We start from the raw sequence: 18,374 nt of genomic DNA, 5'->3' as shown, positions 1-18,374 counted from the left end.
ACCAGGATGTGACTAGCCCCTCAGGCCCAGAATAGCAGCACCTGTGGAGGAGAAGCCACAATACTTCCAGGCTCCACTGCCTGTTCCACCCAGTTGCCGAGAAGCATGTAAGAGTCATCCAACTCACAACATATTAAAAGGATGGGAGCAAGACTTAATTAGCCTCTTGATGTTTAATTTCCGCTTTATGATGATGTTTAAACTGGCTCCAAAATGCCAGGTCTATTCCTAGCTACCCAGGAAGGTGGGCACTCCTCCCCTACCTAAGCATTTTCCCCTCTGCCCCCAGCAGCACCTCTGATGGCCTGGCTAGGGCCAGATACTGCCGTTTTGGGGGACATCGGCTTCACAGAACCTCAGGGGGGAAATATTGACAAAACCAACTCAAGGAACTGTGTGTAGCCCTCCTTTTGATGGGGCAGCGTGAAGATGAAAAGAGCGTGAACGATGGAATGCTCGGCACCTCCTCTAAGGGTGCAGGATGATTAGGCAAGGAGCTGAACCCTGCCTCCCAGAGCACAGTCACAGGGCTTTGAAATGGCAGCAGAGGGGACAAAATGTAAGACATTAGGTTCAGAAAGTGGAATTTGGGAAGGGGAAGATCAAAGGACAAGGAGGGTGGGAAAGGCTCTGGGCTGATGATGGGGTGGGGCTATGGTAATAAGGCAGCAGAAGGAACCCAGCTTCTCAGACCCGGGTCCCAGGTTTTTGTCTTGGTCCCTCGGGAAATGCTGGGAAACTGTGCTCCTTTTCTCCAGACTCTAGCACAGGCTCCACCTGACCTTTTCATGTTTGGGCTCCAGATGTTTATTGCTTCCTAGAACCCGGTTGCTGCCCGGAACCTGGCATGCTTGAAACTGAAGTGCTGCTGTTTGTAAGGCAGAGGAACTGAGGGCTGGCTTCTTAGCCTGGCAATTTCTTTGCACCCACTGGGTAAAAGAATAATAATGTAGGCAGGGCACAATGGCTCATGCCTGTAATTCCAACATTTGGGAGGCTGAGGCAAGAGGGCTGCTGTGAGGCCAAGGCCAGCCTGGGCTTCACTGCAAGACCTTGTCTCAAAGATAATACTAGAGTAAATAAGAAAACATGTAAAACAATTCCTATGGCCCAAGAGTCCCATGATTGGACAGCAAGTGCATCATAAGGGCGAGAGGCTCATGGAGGGGAAGTGCCAGCAGCCCCACAGAGCCTGCTGCCCATGCAATTTCAATTCCCCTTTTCTGCTGGGGTCCTGAGACACTGCATTTCACCCTACCTCACAGCAGTGGAGTGTGCAGGCACTAGCCCTGCCTACAGCCCCAGTGTAGGGCCTAGAAACAGGAAGTGAAATGAACCCAAACCAAGAACTGAAAGCAGTTACTGCCTCTCCAAGAAACGGCCTCAACAGGCTGCTGCTGTGAGAACTCAGCCCTGAGCTCTGAAGCTGTGGGAGTAAAACCCCTGTAGGGGGTGAGGGGTGGGGTCAACAGGGAAGGGAGGTGGTCGAGGAACTAGAGGAGTGGCAAGAGTTGGATGTGATATCCAAGCAGAGCATACAAATAAGATGCAAAAGAGTTTTCTAACAGCCACTGGAGGCTGAGTGTCGCTTCATTTTCATCCTTGTAATTCTGAGATTTTAACAAGGGCTTGAGCAGCTTCATTTGCTAGTGCCCTCTTCTGTGAGGTAGTGACAGCCCCTTTACAGAAACAGTAGTCACTGCTTGGCTGCAGGCACTGCGACCCTCAGAATGGGCATTGAGACAGCACCTCGCGTGGTTTAGGTTTTTAATTTTTCCCTGCTTGAGCTCTTCTTCTTTTCTTTTGTCTTCCTTTGTTTCTGTCTTGTTTTGTTTTTTGACAATTAAATTGGCAGACAAATGGCTATCGCTGGTGGGCATTAGGGTTGCATTGAAGAAATCCCCCAACCCCTCAATTCTTGCTTACATTTCAACTGTAGTTGCCATGGTGGGAGGTGAGGGGAAAGTTCTAGTGGTTTCCCAACCCACCTTAGAGCTTCTTTCAAATGGCTGAGGAAGAATTCCGAATAGGAGCCCCCTGACTGTAGATGAAAGTCAGTCTCCCCAATTCCTCAAGTTCAAAGACATGGAGCTAGAAGTGCCTACAATCTTCTTTTAAAAATATAAAACACGTGCAGTTGGCTTTGGTACAAAAAAAGAAAATGAACAAAAAAAATATTCTGGTCCCTGTGGATTTTTCTTCTCCCACCCCAATACATTATGGCTACCCTAGCCTCTACTTCATCAACTCCAAGGAGGCAGATTTCCATGGAGGATGAAGAGAAGGAAGACCAGCAGGAGGAGGCTACGGGGAGTGGGGAAAGGGACACGGTCCTACCTACACCCCTCCTTAATGGGGCAGTGGACTCTGTGGCCACAAATGGGTGTCACTGGGGCAGGAGTTAGGCCTAAACATCCCCCGGCGGTGTTAAAGGAGAGGCCCTGCAATCCCTATGGCTTGGTTCCCGTGTCCCTGGTCCTTTAAATCACTCTCCCCCATAACCAATAAACAATAAATAAATAATTTTTGCTAAGTAGAGGGAAGAAGGCATGAAAAACTGGCATCTGTGGTGTAGCTCTTGGATGCCACCAAGGGTACTGTGGCCTCTAAATCCCCCGGTTCCTACATGGGCCCCAGGTATCCACGGATCCCAGGAGCTGGCAAGGACAATCAGGAGTTCTTTCAACTATTCCCTCATTATTGGCAGAACGGAGTCCCCAAGGTTTGCCCCGTTAACTAATGTTCTTCAGTGGGGCATCAGGCAGGGCGGAAGTGTCCCCTTAGCTCTCTGAGGCTGTAGGCTCGCCGTCTCGGCTTTCTGTCTCCTCCGGGATGTCCTGCATTCTCGTGAATTCTGGAGGAGGACAGACAGGGCACAGGGGTGAGGGGAGAGCAAGCAGGATCTTCCATGAGGAGTAGCACACTCACTCAAGGACCCTAGGGTGTGGGGTGGGGCCTCTGAGCACCTTGGTGGGATGACCCTTGGGCAGCAAACTCTAAGAGGTATTTGAGTATCTTGTGTAAACCGTTTTACTTTAGAACGGATTTCTACTACTTGTAAAGGTTGGAGTGACCTGCCAATGGGAAAGCACTGCTTCACACGAGTTCCTCAGGAGCCACCTAAATTCAGAAGCCTCACCCCCAACAGCTCGGACGCAGACCCCATGGCCCCAGTAGGGTCTCACCTCGTGGGCTGTGCGGTGGAGACAAGCGGCTACTGCCTTCCTCTTCACTGCCAGTGTCAGGGTCACTGCTGTCCTGCAGCCTCTCCTCGGGGCTTCCAAGCTCCTGCCTCTCCCGGTCATCAAAGGGTCGGGGGAGGGAACGAACAGTCACAGGCAAATCCAGACGGTCATGGCCTCGACTGGTCTAAGAAAAGCAAAGCACAAGTCTGCTGTGAACACTGCAGGCAATGAGCCCTCTGGAGCCCCACACGCCTCAGATCTGGGGGTTTACCAACGACTCCCCCTCAGTAGATCTACCACTCAGTGAGATAACCGTCTTGTCTGCCTTGAACACTCTATATCCGCTGGGCTCAGTTGGTCCTCCAGTCTCAGCCTTCACATGCAAGAACTCCAGGTACCCATAATGCCCACAGAGACTACTACCAGAAATCTTGGGAGAGCAGAGCATATTTGTTCGTTGAAAGTGCTAGAGCTCTGCATAGGCCTCTGCCACTGAACTGAGCCTTAAATCTTTTTGTATGTGTGCACTCATGTCTAAGGAAGCCAGAGGTCATGTTAGACCTGAGGAAAAGCCATTTCCACAGCTGTCTGACTAAAATAAGATGTCTTTAGAAGTGCACGAAGGCCTGGCAAGACGATCACCTCCCCCTATATCGGTGTTTCAGAGAGCTTTTGGGGTCCCTTTTAGGGAAAGGGTTAGGGTTGATAGAAAACAGCTGTTGAGAGAGTTGGCTACTGTTAGCACCAAGAGCGAGGAAGAATGGGGGACTCGGGGCTCTAGGCTGCCTGTGGGATAGAAAAGTGCGGGAATGTGTTCAGGAGTTTAGCAAGGCAAAGGGCTGGGATAACATCCCGGGCTTACAAGGTCAGCATAGATTGAAAAACAAGGTTTGCAGGATACATTAGGTTTAGAGAAAAGAAACTTATTCTTGAAAGGTCTGGAGACTTAATAACAATGTATACCAACGTTACTACTTAATAACAATGTGCCTCCTGTTTCGCTTTCACCATCAGCCTCAGGTGTCATTCCTTGTTTTTTCTTTTAGATTTATTTTATGTGTGTTGGTGTTTTGCCCGGGTGTATGTGTGTGAGAGAGGATGCCAGATCCCTGGAACTGCATGTAGGTGCTGGGATTTGAACCTGGGTCTTCTGGAAGAGCAGTCAGTGCTCTTTTAATTGCTGATCTCCAGCCTGAAAGATGATGTGGCTAGAGGCAGTGTGATTATTTCTTTTCCTTTCTTTCTAATTTTATGTGTATTGTTTTGCCTCCATGTGTCTGTATGAGGGTGTTGAATCCCCTAGACACAGGCGTTACGGATAGTTGTGAGCTGCCATGTGGGTGCTGGGAATTGAATCCGGGTCCTCTGGAAGACCAGCCTCTTAACCACTGAGCTCCAGCTCCAGGTGTCATCCCTGAAGAGTCGTTCACTTTAGCCTTGTGGCAGCACACACCTTTAATTCCAGCACTCAGGAGGTGGAGGCAGCCTGTGAGTTAGAGGTCAGCCTGGACTACAGAGTGAGTTTCAGGAGAGCCAAGACTACACAGATAAACCCTGTCTAGAATGACCCCCCCCCCAAAAAAAAATGTAATCTACCTTGTTCTATGAGACAGGGTCTCCTATTGTAACTCACCAAATAGGCTAGGCTGGTTGGCGGGCGAGCTGAGAGGATGAACCTGTCCTTCCTCCTCAGCACTGGGATCATGAGCATGAACCATCAGACTCTGAACTACAGTTCTGGTTGATCGAGCTTGTAACAGTTCTGGTTGACTGAGCTTGGGTTCTCATGTTAGCAAGCATTTTACCAAACGAGACATTCCCACAGCCCAACGAGCACTGTCATTCAAATCTGTTGCCTGCTATCCCTTGGGCTCAAATCCTCACAGCTAAGGGTCCTTCAGGTTCATGGCATGTCACTTCAGCAGCCTTACCTGAGGAGGATTGAAGCTCAAGTACAGAGCATCGCCTGCTGGAAGGCTGCGGCGCCGAGGGTCCAGAGGCCTGCGAGCCCAGGGGGCTTCTGCTGGGAGTGGCTCGTTTTGGCCCAAGGCAGCCAACTGTCTTCGGGCCTCTTCAGCCTCCCGCTCCAGCAGGGCCCGGGCTTGTTCGCTCTCCCGGAGCCGGGCCTCCAGGCTGCCGGCTTCAGTTGCCCGCTCTTCGCCGAGCCGCCGACATCGGCGCAGCTCTTCCTGAAGCAGGGTGTGTTGCCGCTGCAGCAGTGCCAGCTCTGTAGCCTGCTTCTCAGGAGCCACGGGGGAAACCGCAGCCCGGCCAGCTTCACCGTCCCGAGAGTTGGCTCGGGAGAGCTTTTCCCACCGTTCAGGGCCCTCAAGGTTACGGGCTTCCATCAAAGTGTCCTGCTGGGCTACAGCAGCCTGGGGGTGGGATGAGGCCAAAATGCTTCAGAAGCCATTTCCACTCACCTTTCTCTCAATCCTGGGGACCCGGGGAGCTTGCCTGGGGGGTACTTAAGCCTGTTAGAATCACTGGCTCCTCCCTATCTTCCCCATTGCAGCCCTTGCTCACTGACCTGCAGGCCATGTAGAAGTCCATAAAGATTGACCAATCGCTGTAAGGCCTCCTGAGGACAGGGGAGAGGATGGAATAAGTACCCAGAAGTTTATCGAGAGGGTGTGGAGACATACTTAAAGTACAGATTCTCCCCTAACTCGACCAAACTGGGCTATAATGTCTCAGCAGAGGGCACCTTCCCTCTGTCTCCTCTACCAAAGAATTCCCATCTCACCTCCTGGGGTGACCGCAACTGATTTCCATTCCGATCCTGCAGAAATAAACAAGAATAGGGAGTTGGCAGGCACAGACCTGGGGCCCTGGACCAGCAGCTTTCTATTGAAGGTCCACAGGCCAGCTGTGATCTTCCTCTCACCCCTTTCTGACTCTCCCGAGAACCCACCTTCTGGCTGGAATCTGAGTCTGCTCTACAGAGCTCAATGGAGCCATTGAAGGTTCTGGCCTCTCCATCTGTTACAGAAGAGAGAAGAAGGAGCAGAGCATACTTCTGGGACCCCAAAACCCTTGTCCCTTCTCTAGCCACACCCATCTTGCTGTCATGGCCTGTACTCACTGGCAGTGATCCCAGGACTGGTGTTGCCACTGTCAGATTCCAAGGGCAAGGCTGGTTCTCGGGGAGTCGAAAGTAGGTCCACACCAGGCCCCACCAGCAGGTCTTTGAGTCCTTCCACTGAAGGGAAAGAAGAGGAGGTGGGGACAGGAGACAAAATCCCATGGGTATTCACCCAACACAAAGATGTTCAAGCACTTAGGGAGTCCACATTTGGGTAGTGGGGTTTCAGTCGGCCATGTGGCATCCAAGGGACATCAAAGATGCCCAAGAGGTAGCACTGCCTGCCAGAGGGAGATGCATGCAATAATAAGGTCAGATCTCTTCCCCTGTTCCTCCCAGGAACTGGACCAGGATAAAGCCTCAGAGGAATTTATGAGCTGACATGGTCCTGGTTTAGGGCCTGCTCTGTGATGCTCAGTCAACAGCCTAGACACTTCAGTGGGAGAGCCCTCACCTTCACGGATGGCATCTCTCAGCAGCCGCTCGCCCCGAGGAGACTCCAGAGACTCAGAGCGGAAGAGGCCCCTGGGCACGGTGGGCAGGGGCATCCCACCCACACCATCTTCTTCTGCCTGGAACTGGGTCATCTCGGCAAACAGCCCGACCTTCTCCTGCAGCAGCTCCACCAGCGCGCGGTCCTTCTGCTGCAGTTCCACTGTGGACGGCAACAGGCGAGTGTGGAAGGAATGGCCCACGGACGCAAACGGCCGTAAAGGGGCGGCCCAGGTAGCGGGGCAGCGTGGGCAGAGGCGGGACTTAATTTTTAGGCGTGGCACATTCCCCAAAACAAAGCAAACCTCTGTGTGTGGTGCAAATCATCCTGACTTTTGTTTATAAGGGGTTAGGATGCCCACCTCATCCTCTCCACGTTAATTAGAGCATGTGTAGATGCTCTCAGAGTGACCTGCAGTTAGACACGCTATATGACCAACTTAACTTGACTCCTTTAAAAAAAAAGAAAGAAGATACATATATAGTTGAGGATATCCTTTGCGGTAGTTTGAATGAGACGTTTCCCATAAGGGTTAGGCATTTGAATACTTAGTTCCCAGTTGGTCACAGGCTGGGAGGATGAGGAGGTGGGAACTTGCTGGAGGAAGTGTCACTGGGGGCAGGCTTTGGGGATTCAAAAGACCCACACTGTCTCAGCTGTTCCCACCATTAACGAAACCCTTACCCTCTAGAGCTGCAAGCCCAAAAGAAATCCTTTCTTCTTTAAGTTACCTTGGTCATGGTGGGCTTTTTATTTTTTATTTTAGCTTTTTGAGACAAGGTTTCTCTGTGTAGCCCTGGCTGTCCTGGAACTCACTCTGTAGACCAGGCTGGCCTCGAACTCAGAGACTGGCTTGCCTCTTGCCTCTGAAGTGCTGGGATTAAAGGCGTGCGCCACCACTGCCTGCATGTTCATGGTGTTTCAGCACAGCAATATAAAAAGAACTAAAACAACCTGGAATTCCTGATCCTACCATTGCCTCCTAAATGCTGGGATTACAAGTGTGAACCGCCACACCCTGCTCTCAGTAAAAAAAGCAACAAACAGAAAAAGCACTTAACTTTTGTTTGTTGTTTGAGACAGGCGATCTCTGTGTAGCCCTGGCTGTGCTGGAACTAGATTTGCAGATCATGTTGGCCTTAAACTCAGAGATCCTCCTGCCTCCGCCTCCGAGGTGCTGGGATTAAAAACCTGTGCCATCAAGCCTGGCATCAACCTCTATTTTTATTCGTATGGGTGTTCTGCCTGCATGCATGTCTATGTACCACGTGCAGGCTATACCTTCAGAGGCCAGAAGAGGGCATTAGATGCTCTTGCGATAGAGAGGTATTAGCTACTAGATACTCTGTCTCTTATTATAAACACCTGCACACATCTATTTGCACTAATCCTACAAAACTGTTGCATAACACGTTATTTAAACCTGGCTTTTTTCATTTAACAATGTATTTTGGGATAAACCTCTATCAGCCTATATGAAGTTTTCAGCTTTTTCCCAAGATTTATTTTTTCCCTTGAGACTGATTTTTTTTTTAAATGTATATAAGAGTTTTTCAGAGCTGGAGAGATGGCTGAGGTTAAGAGCACCAGCTGCTCTTCCAAAGGTCCTGAGTTCAATTCCCAGCAACCACATGGTGGCTCACAACCATCTGTAATGAAATCTGATGCCCTCTTCTGGTGTGCAGGTGTACATGTATAAATAATAAATAAATCTTAAAAAAAAAAAAAAAAGTTTTGCAAAGGTGGTACATGCTTTTAATCCTAGCACTCAGGGAGGCAGAGGCAGGCATATATATGGCTGTGAGTTTGAAGCCAGCCTGGTCTACAAAGCAAGTCCAAGACGACCAAGGCTACACAGAAAAACCCTGTCTCATATCAGACAGACAAGAAAGAAAGGAAGGAAGGAGGGAAGGAAGGAAGGAAGGAAGGAGAGAAATAACGACAACTGTGAGTCACCATGGTGCTGAGCATCGAACCTGGGTCCTCTGGAGGAGAAGCCAGTGCTCTTAACCCCCGAGCCACCTCCGGACCCCCTCTTGTCTTCCCAAGTAGCACTGCATTTTGTATGGATATGCCATAAATCAGCCTGTCTCTGGCGGGAACTTACTCTTGATCTTCCGGAGGTAGGCCTCAAACTCCGTCTCAATCAGAGGGAAGTCCTCCCTGGATGGGCATCTGCTGGGCAACAGGCAGGTTGGATTTGTGGAAAAAACACCAGCAATCAGCTTTCCTTCCTTTGCACATGGTCCACAGGAACCTCCTCTAGAGAGATCATTCTCCTCACACTGCGGCTTTGTTCAGCCTTTGCACCAATTACCCACGTATCACTATACCCTGCCCCCAACGCTCATAAAGGTTAGAACACGCCCTCCCTGGGGATGTTGCCCTAGGCCTGGTAAACACAGGCCCTGCATTCACTCTCTAGCTTTGAGAAAAAAAAAAAAAGAGTTCAGTGAGCAGTCTTCAACTTCTTTGTTGTTACTGTTTTCAACTTCTGGTCCTCTGTGGTGACTTATGTGGTGATGGGATGGGACCCAGGGCTTCTAGAATGCTAGGCAAGGACTCTACCAACTGAGCTACATCACTAACTCTATTGTAGTCTTTGGTTTGGTTGTTTTTCTGAGATAGCCCTGGCTGTCCTGGAACTCTGGAAACCAGGATGGCCTCAAACTCAGAGATCTGCCTGCCTCTGCCTCCCAAGTGCTGGAGTTAAAGGCATGCGCCACCACTGCCTGGCCTGTTTTATATTTTTTTAAGACAGGACCTCAGGCCAAGCTGGTCCTGAACTCCTTATACATCAGGGTTAGCCTTTAACTCTGAATCCTGCCTCCACTTTCTGGGTTACAGACATTCATGCCACACGAGGCAATTTTCAACATTTTTTGGTGAGCTTTTACTTCTCCCCTATTGCAATTAGACACTGGCTGACAATTTCAAGTCCAGTGGCTGTCCTAAGCATTAACTGCTTTAGCACAACTGATTTACTTCTCGCATCTACTGTTTGGAGTTTATGAATAAAACACATTCAGTTCACTAATATCAATGCTTTAATCATCCTATTCTTCCATTTTTAGAAAATGAAGGTAAAATGCAACATAACTCAGGTAAGAGCCTTGTTTCTGTTACCAGCGACATCAGCACAGCGGACACTGTGTCACCTGACGGCAGCCATGCTACCACCCTATCTCAGCTCGACACATCCCTTTGTCAGCTCACAGCGATATGGTAGCCGGCTTGTCTGAATATGAATTACGACTTTTCATGTGGCCTTTTTAGCTTGTCTATTTCTAGCTTCCGCCTAGCCGCTCATGATGGGTTCTGCTCCCAGGAAGTATTCTGCCGAGGACCTGAGGACTTAACACACACAGGCAGCGGGTACACACTCACACGCGCACGCTCTGCTGAATGACGCGGATCCAGGTACTGCGGTCATCTCGGGACGCTGTGTGCACCTCATACATCTCAGGCGGGCCGGCACTGATCAGAAACATCCCTTTCGCCTGGTTGGCGATGTCTCTTACAATCAGATTCTGCAAGGACACCACCGAAGGCTTGTCCTATTAGGGAAAATGAAGAATTAAGCCTAGGAATTTTTTTTTAAAAGATGTATCTATTATGTATACAATGTTCTGTCTGCATGTACACTTGCACGCCAGAAGAGGGCCCCAGATCTCATCATAGATGGTTGTGAGCCAACAAGTGGTTGCTGGGAATTGAACTCAGGTCTTCTGGAAGAGCAGCCAGTGCTCTTAACCTCTGATCCATCACTCTGGCCCCAACACTAGGAATTCTCACCCTTACATTCTGGGTTTTCAGTTTTAGAATAACAAAATAGTTGAAGATGATGCTATATATGGAAGAGCCCAAGCATTAGTACTAGTGAAGATTTAGAAGTGCATGTGGGACCCTTGATTCTCTCTGCATCTGTCTGTCTGTTTCTCCTGGGTCTCAGTATGTAACCTAAACTGGTGTTGAACTCACTATGCAGCCCAGGCTAGCCTCAGAGTTGGAATTCTCATGCCTGTTTTCCCAGTACTGGAATATAGGCTTGTGCCTGCTTTACTTTTCTTGTTTTTGAAACAGGGTCTCATTATGAACCTTGACTGGTGTGGAACTTGCCATACAGACCAAGCTGGCTTGAAATCAAAGATCTGCCGTGACTGCCTACCAGGTGCCGGGAGTAAAGGTGTGCTCCAGCAGTCCCGCAGAGAGTTTACCCACTTACTTATTGTGTAGAGGTGGGGCTCACGCAGCCTAGGCTAGACTTGAACTCAGCACGTGGCTAAGGAGGCCCCGGGATGCCTGATCCTCCTGCCTCAAACTCCCAAGTGCTGCAATTACAGGCATGTGCCTCCATGTTTGGCCTCTAAGCTTTACATTCACCATCTACAAAATGACGCCAATGACGGCTCTCCTCCCAGGGTAAACATGCTTGTGCACAGCAATAGCACCCGGCTGTTACCTCACTTTTTATTACATAGAAGTCACAGCTGTAACAGGTATTTGACTCCATAAGACTGTCTTGGGCTTGGTGAGAAAAGCAATGGATAAGAGAACAGAAGGCAGGCTCACCAGGGCAGGAAAGATGTACTTTTGGTCCTTTTCCTGGAGAAACACTAGCACATCTGTCATCAGCAGGAGCAGCACATCTGGCCAAGACAAAAAATTGGAAAATGGTCAGAGAACTAAAGGCTCAAACAAACGATTGGCCTGCTTCCTGAGGACTAGATCCACCTTATCAGGCTGTTTTTCCAGTCCCCTGCAGCAGGCCTGTATTCCCTACCATTGCTTCCTTCATTCTTTCTGACCTCCAACCTCCTCCTTCCTTCCTTCCTTTCTTTTATCTTTCCTTTTTCACTTTATTCATTCATTCATTCATTCATTTGTTTACTTTTGGTGTTTCAAGACAGGGTTTCTCTATGTGGCCCTGGCTGTCCTGGAACTCACTATATAGACCAGGCTGCCTTCAAACTCAGAGATCCACCTGCCTCTGCCTCAGAGAATGTTGGGATTAAAGGTGTGTGCCACCACCACAAGGCACGGTGGCCTAATTCATACAGCATGGAAATGAAGGGGAAGAGAGAGATTCCTGTGCTATAAGACAAAACCATCTCTTTGGTAGCAGGGACACAATGGAACTGTTGCCGCAAATGGTTCAGATTTGTTATTATTATTTTTTAATCAGGCAGTTTTGGCCAGGTGTGGTGATCCCAGCACTCAAGAGGCAGAAGCAGGCAGAATAAGTTTGAGGTCAGCCTGGTTTACACAGTAAGTTCCAGGCCTGCTAGGAATTGCATAGCAAGACGTTGTCTTACAAAATGAATTAAAACAACAACAACAACAAATCAAAACACCTAGTTTTGATTATTTTTTGTTTTGCTCTGTGTTTTTGGTTTTTTGAGACAGGGTTTCTCTGTGTAGCCTTGGCTGTCCTGGAACTCACCCTGTCTAGATCAGGCTGACCTCAAACTCAAGAGATCCACCTACCTCTGCCTCTGGAGCACTGGAATTAAAGGCGTGCATCACCTCACCCAGCCCAGTTCTGATCCTTTTGAGTGTGTTTTGTATGTGTAAATGTTTTGCCTGCATGTGTGTATGTGCATCACGTGCATGCAATGCCCACAGATGCCAGAAGAGGGCGACAAATTCCCCAGAACTGGAGTTAGTTGTACACTGTAAGCTGCTGTGTCTGTAAAAACAAGTGCTCCTAAGGCCTGAGTCACCTCTACAGCCTGATTCAGCCACGCCCCAGCATAGCCACTGTTTGCTCTAGAGGCTCTGTAGAGCTCTAGATATACCCAATGCTAGGACAATTAATATACAGGTGCAAGCAATCCTCCTGCCTGCAGCTCTTGGATAGTTGGAACTACAAGCAAGTACAGCCAGGCCTAGCTTGAGCCAAGACTTTTCTACAATGAGGGTTATGTCCTTAGGCTTTAAGTTGCATGTCTGGCATCTGACCAATGGCATTTTTTTTTAAGATTTATTTATTATGCATTCACTGTTCTGCCTGCATGTCAGAAGAGGGCACCTGATCTCATCATAGATGGTCATGAGATGCCATGTGGTTGCTGGGAATTGAACTCAGGACCTCTGGAAGAGCAACCAGTGCTCTTTAACCTCTGAGCCATCTCTATAGCACCCCCAATGCGATATCCTTTAAGGTATCTAAAATGCACTGACATATTCCTGCTTCTTACTTTTTGCACAAGAGAAGGACAAAGTTGGTTTCCTTCCAGTAAAGTAAAATGAAGGCCACCCCTCCACCCATCACCTTTGACTGATCTCATGTCCTTTGACTCCAGCAGGCCCTGCTTCATTTTCTCTTGTCCCACCCCATCCCCCCCCCCGCCCGAGGCTCTCAGACCCTCATGGATCCTGCACTCAAAGGAAGGGAAAAACCAAGGACCAATTCTTTAAGACCTGAATGCCATAGTCAAGAACACAGTCACCCTTTGCCTGTGAGGATTTTGCTAAACTGTGGACACAGAAGGGGAGGGCTTTTGCTAATCGCTCAGAAATAGAGCTCTCCAGCCTTGCTATTTTTAACCCTCAATGCCTTATATTCTTAGCTGCTGCGTGGGAGGGATGGGAAGGAGAGAAATGGATGGAGAGAAGAGCCTGGTAAAGACTGACAGTACCCAGGCCCTAGGAGTAGGAATTTCACAGCACAGGTGGAATTTCATATGAGTCTGGCTTTGGGTAGCCCCCATTCTTCACCTCTAAAACTGAGGTCTTTAAAGGTGCTATTTTCTTGTTCTGATTTAAGGGCAAGGACTTTAGCAGTGCAGATAAATTCTAAAAACCCAGCCCCCAGCAGAGCCCTGTACTCTGATCTCTCTTCTCCAGTTTCCCTGTCCTTCACAGTGTTCAGTTCCCACTCTGGGTCTCCCAGATGTATTTCTGTTGAGACTGTGGTGGAAGGAATCTTCTGATCTGTGTCTCTAGGTCCTCTTAATTAGAATGGTGGTTCTCTGGGCATCACAGATTACAAAAATAAATGCATTCCAATAAAGAAGTCCCCAACTGGCCCATGGCATCAAATGTAGAGTTTAGATCTTTTTCCTCTGAATCTCACTCTAAGTGAAAGGCTGTAAAAACAGTCCCTAAGAGCAGCTGCACCTTCCATTCAGATAACCTACCTATGACTTATCATGTCTGCCAAGAGGGCCACTGACCTTTGAAGCGTCCTGCGGCTGTCTTCCAGAGCAGACAGCCATCATGGATAAGTTTTCTCCTTAAAAGCTCCTCTCGGCCGAAGGGGCCTTTGCCAGGCACGGGGGTCTGGGCCCGAGGGTCCATTCGGTTGTAGATCTCCTGCAGGCGGGCCCCTTTCTCGAGCTCGTGCACATCCTGGTCCACATTGGACAGCAGCTCCTTCACCAGTCCTAGGGCTGTTGTCAGATCTTGGCACTCTTCTTCAATCCCTGGTGACAGAGGGCAAGCATGAAATACAGTTCAGCTGGTGCCATTCCAACCCAGTTCTACCTGAGACTGCTCAGAGCACCCCCCACCTCCACCAGCTGCTCCCCCCCAGATGTCCCCAGGCAGGCTCTTCCTCACCGTGGGAATGCTGTAGGATTCGGTTGATGAGTACTGGATATTTGGTGATCCGCTGAGTTACCAGCAGAATGCACTCCTGAACCCCATGACGCTTCAACACAGCTGAGCGGGTCACTTTCTGTAAGGGAAGACGAAAGACTAAGGGGACAGAAAGACCGGAAGCCCAGGCTCTGAAGCCGGCCCACCCTGGCACCTGCCCCATGTTAGCCTAGGTGGTCAGCTTCTGGGAAACGAGGAAGAAAATGTCATAGGTCTGTGGTAATGATCAAACCAATAAAGACAGAAAACTAGTCCAATGTGCTCTTGCCCAGTGAGGAATGGCTGTTGATCTAAGAGTGAGCTGGGCATGGTGGCACAGCCTTTAATAACAGAACACGGAAGGCAGAGGCAGGTAGATCTCTGTGAGTTTTGAGGCCAGCCTTGGCTACACAGTGAGTTCCATGACAGCCAGGGATGCATAGAGAGACCCTGTCTCAACAAACAAAAGAGATCTAAGAGCACGAAAGTCCACAAGGGTATTTGAGTGGCTGCCCTCTAAGCATGCACTACTCCCATCTGCTCCCCTGAGGAGGCCAGAGGTTTGGGTTTGAGCTCTGAGAAGGCGGAGCCTGGGCTTGGAGATGTTTGCTCACTCGGATGAACTGCTGGAAACGTTTGTCTCGCGCGTACAACTCCTTATAGAGCTTTAAGGCCTTGGTGTGGCGGCTGCAGAACTCTGAGTAGGTCTTGCGCATCAGCTCCGCGTTGGAACCTGAGAACTGGAAGTCAGGAGAGCAAGACTGGGTCAGCACTTGCTGCAGAGGCGCACCCCACCCCCGAGCACACCTCTGGCCCTCTGCTAGACAGCCTCCTCCTCTCCGGTTCTCCCCGCTTCCCTTCTGGCCACCAGAGTTTGGCGGGAGGTAAAAACTGCTCACTCCTTGGCCAGCAAGTAAAAACACTTGTTATTGTACCTGACAACTTGAATTCATACACGCACACATGGACATTTTCTTATTGAAATACCTAGGTATGGTAGTGTGCACCTATAATCCCAGTACTTGGGAAGTAGAGGCAGGTATATCTCTGTGATCTCAAGGCCAGCCTGGTCTACATAGTGAGTTCCAAGTCATCCAGGGCTACTTGGTAAGACCCTGTCTCAAACCAGGAAATGCAAGCCAAGCGGTGGTGGCACATGCATTTAATCCCAGCACCAGAGAGGCAGAGCCACGTAGGATCTCTGAGTTCTAGGCCAGCCTGGTCTACAGAGTTCCAGGACAACCAGGGCTACACAGAGAAACCCTGTCTCAAAGAACCAAACAACCAAAAAAAAAAAAAAAAAAAAAAAAGAAAAGAAAGAAAGAAATGCTCGCTCCTGTCCTAACTCCTTCTGCAAACATCATCCAGGGGTCCTGCCTTTTCCTACCTGGCTGATGAGCAGGTCACCCAAACGATGGATGACAAAGTTCCGGGTGCTGCCTGGACATAGGGCCTGGCGCCGGCGTTCTAATAGCTGGCTGAGGAAGCGTGTATGGATGTCACTAAGCTCATCCACGCAGGGAAACAGGCCCTGGACTACTCCTGGCTCCAGCTGCAACTCTTCCAGCATCCCAGTGCGAAAGAGGCGGGTCATGATCTTCAGGGTCCTCACATGGTGCAGCTCTGTCTGGATTAGCTCTATGAGACAAATGACATCTGTCCCTGCACTCTTCCTCAGGCACACCACTTGCGGCCCTAGGCAACGTGGAGGAGACTTCCTCCACGTTGATACTTGCATCGCTGCCATCTTAGATTATTTTCTAATTTGTTTTTATCTCTATGCCTTGTTATTTCAAGCATTAATATTTTAGGGCAAGAATCTTGTGTGTTAGGTGTACAGGTTTCCCAGTTCCCAGCACAGTGCTGGGCAGAGGCAGAATGAAGACTGAGGCCTGAGCTGAGGAAGAGGTATAGACGGGGCCTTGGGAGCTGCGTGCCGTGCACATGCCTATAACCTCAGGCCTCCGGAGGCTGAGGCAAGGGGACTGACAGTTTAGGACCAGCCTGGCCCACATGGTGAGACTATTATCTCAGAAAAAAATAAAAGAAAAAGTAGGTGCACAGACCCAACCTGGTGCCAGCCAGGGACATGGAGGCCAAGGACAGGATGAAGGTGTCTGGACAGGTAGGCAGCAAAGGGAAGATGCAGGTAAGTAGGGTCTGGTAAGAGAAGGGAAGACCAACGTGTCCTTAGCTTACCATAGATGACATCTTGCTGTTTCATCACCTCCTTTTTATGCTGCTGCAGGAAGCTGCTGTCCACGGCAAGGCTCCACGAATCTGCAGCAAAGTCCTTCTCGTCCATCTCAAAGTCACTCATCAGCTCACTGTAGATCACTTCTGCACCTGGGCATCGGTACAGGAGGGACATCAGAGCCCAGTTCTCCTCTCCAGGACCTGGGCCCTTCCTTGGGTCCTCTCTCCCCCTTCCAGGCTTCTCACACCAGCCATGCCAACACTCTTCCTCCCCCAGGGTCGGGTCTGCTCACCTTCATCAATAAGGGATTCCACAGACAGGGTTCGATTCCGCATGTTGAGGGAGTCTGTGGACTGGGAGAGGATCCGACGCAGCCCCAGGGGAGACTCATCATTGAAATGTCTGAAGGAAGTGGAGGCCGTCTGCATCACCCCCACTCGGGCAGAAGGTCCCTTCCCAGGATGGGCTCCTACGGATAGCTACACTGTGTTTGAACTTATCTTTCACATATCTGTCTCCAGTTCTGAACTTAAGGAATGAAATGGTGCTCTCTTGGACTACGGACTGCTCTCCTGCCAGACTCCCTCCTCCCCAAATAGAAGCTCACCCAGCAATGTTGGTGGTGGAAACACTCTTGGCCAAAGACAAGGAGGAGCGGCCCCGACGAGAACCTAGGAGGGACTGCCGGAAGCTATCAGAGGGGTAGATGGCAGAAGTTGGCCGCTCTCTGGTGGTGGCTGTAAAGGAGGCCAAGCAGGAAAAAAGTTAATTCCTTGGCTCTGTGGTCTCCCAGGCTCCTCAAGTGGAACTAAGGTGAACTGTCTAACCTGTCCTCAGCTTCTTAAGGTCAAAGAAAGTTGGCAAAACCCATCAAGATAAGGTACTGAGCAACCCTTCTGGACGAATTTAGAGCCCATTCTGATATGTTCTTCAACCCCAGAGAAGCTGATGAGCAAACTGAAAGCCAGAAACTGTTGTAGGAGGTTATCTTTCCTCCCACTCCCAAGCAAAATGTAAGACCGGGCAGGGGTGACCCAAGCAGGTGAGAAGGAACTTGTCCACCCTGATTTTTCTGAACTGACACTCGACAGCTGCCACAAATAATCCCCCAAATGACATACAGATAAGTGGCTATTATAACAGAATGTGGCAAGGCTCAAGTACCCAGCCATCCTGGTCCCTCATCCCTATTTGGACTAACCTGTCTTTATACTAAGCCATCATCCCTTAGGCCACTCCCACCCAAGGCACTGCCTTTTAAAAGGAGCTTGTCTGTGTCTGGGTATGTCCTCAGGGGGGCAGCAGAGCCCATGGCTCAGAAGGTTGGTGGGCTCTGGGAAGTTACTCACTCTTACTCCGAAGAGAAACAGATTGCAAGGCAGTGTTGTTCTTCAGCAGTGCAGCTTTCTGTTGCTGTGAGACACAGGGCAAAAGAGAGATGCCAAAACAGCTGTCGCCCCGAAACTACCTTGCCATACACCCAGGACAAGCCAGGACCTGGCAGCTGCCCTCTTGGGTGAAAATGGCACTGTAGTTAAGGGCATCAGGGTAGTTGCACTAGTGTTGCAGGGCTATGACAGTAGGCCTATGGTCTACGGTCACAGGTCTGGACTGCCCCCATTGCAAGGCAAGGGACACAGGGTAGGGAATGAATGGAAAGGCAGCAGAGATACAGCACTCACTGCCCTCTCCCCCAGCCCTCTGCCCACCCTGCCATCTCACCTTCTGCTTGACCTTGGTACAGTTGGCCAGGGTGTCTTTACAGCGGTTGTGGATAGTCACATTGCAGGCTGGGAGGGTGGGGTAGAGAGGGTGAAGGGAGGGCTGGATGGC

General features: G+C 49.8%; 1 protein-coding gene across 7 annotated transcripts in view; it reads right to left on the bottom strand.

The window, feature by feature from the left end:
- Nucleotides 1–158: 158 nt before the first annotated feature.
- The window catches only part of Arhgef2 (Rho/Rac guanine nucleotide exchange factor 2), a 34,250-nt gene continuing 16,034 nt past the window's right edge, over nt 159–18,374 (bottom strand). For all 7 annotated transcript variants that reach the window (XM_055625384.1, XM_055625391.1, XM_055625387.1 and 4 more), the window contains 20 exons: nt 18,264–18,331; nt 17,891–17,954; nt 17,149–17,278; nt 16,834–16,943; nt 16,544–16,690; nt 15,732–15,982; nt 14,959–15,084; nt 14,327–14,444; nt 13,942–14,190; nt 11,336–11,412; nt 10,151–10,320; nt 8,871–8,938; nt 6,725–6,925; nt 6,271–6,387; nt 6,100–6,167; nt 5,932–5,967; nt 5,716–5,766; nt 5,117–5,560; nt 3,186–3,369; nt 159–2,854 (listed from right to left, as the gene is read on the bottom strand). In XM_055625384.1, coding sequence (XP_055481359.1) covers nt 2,781–2,854; nt 3,186–3,369; nt 5,117–5,560; nt 5,716–5,766; nt 5,932–5,967; nt 6,100–6,167; nt 6,271–6,387; nt 6,725–6,925; nt 8,871–8,938; nt 10,151–10,320; nt 11,336–11,412; nt 13,942–14,190; nt 14,327–14,444; nt 14,959–15,084; nt 15,732–15,982; nt 16,544–16,690; nt 16,834–16,943; nt 17,149–17,278; nt 17,891–17,954; nt 18,264–18,331 — 2,753 coding nt within the window. In that variant the 3' untranslated portion in view covers nt 159–2,780. The remainder of the gene's footprint in view (nt 2,855–3,185; nt 3,370–5,116; nt 5,561–5,715; nt 5,767–5,931; nt 5,968–6,099; nt 6,168–6,270; nt 6,388–6,724; nt 6,926–8,870; nt 8,939–10,150; nt 10,321–11,335; nt 11,413–13,941; nt 14,191–14,326; nt 14,445–14,958; nt 15,085–15,731; nt 15,983–16,543; nt 16,691–16,833; nt 16,944–17,148; nt 17,279–17,890; nt 17,955–18,263; nt 18,332–18,374) is intronic.

The sequence above is a fragment of the Psammomys obesus genome, unplaced genomic scaffold (genome assembly GCF_907164565.1).
Source record: "Psammomys obesus unplaced genomic scaffold, mPsaObe1.curated_primary_1811, whole genome shotgun sequence".
NCBI classification, from domain to species: Eukaryota; Metazoa; Chordata; class Mammalia; order Rodentia; family Muridae; genus Psammomys; species Psammomys obesus.
This window is presented reverse-complemented; position numbering and strand designations above follow the sequence as displayed.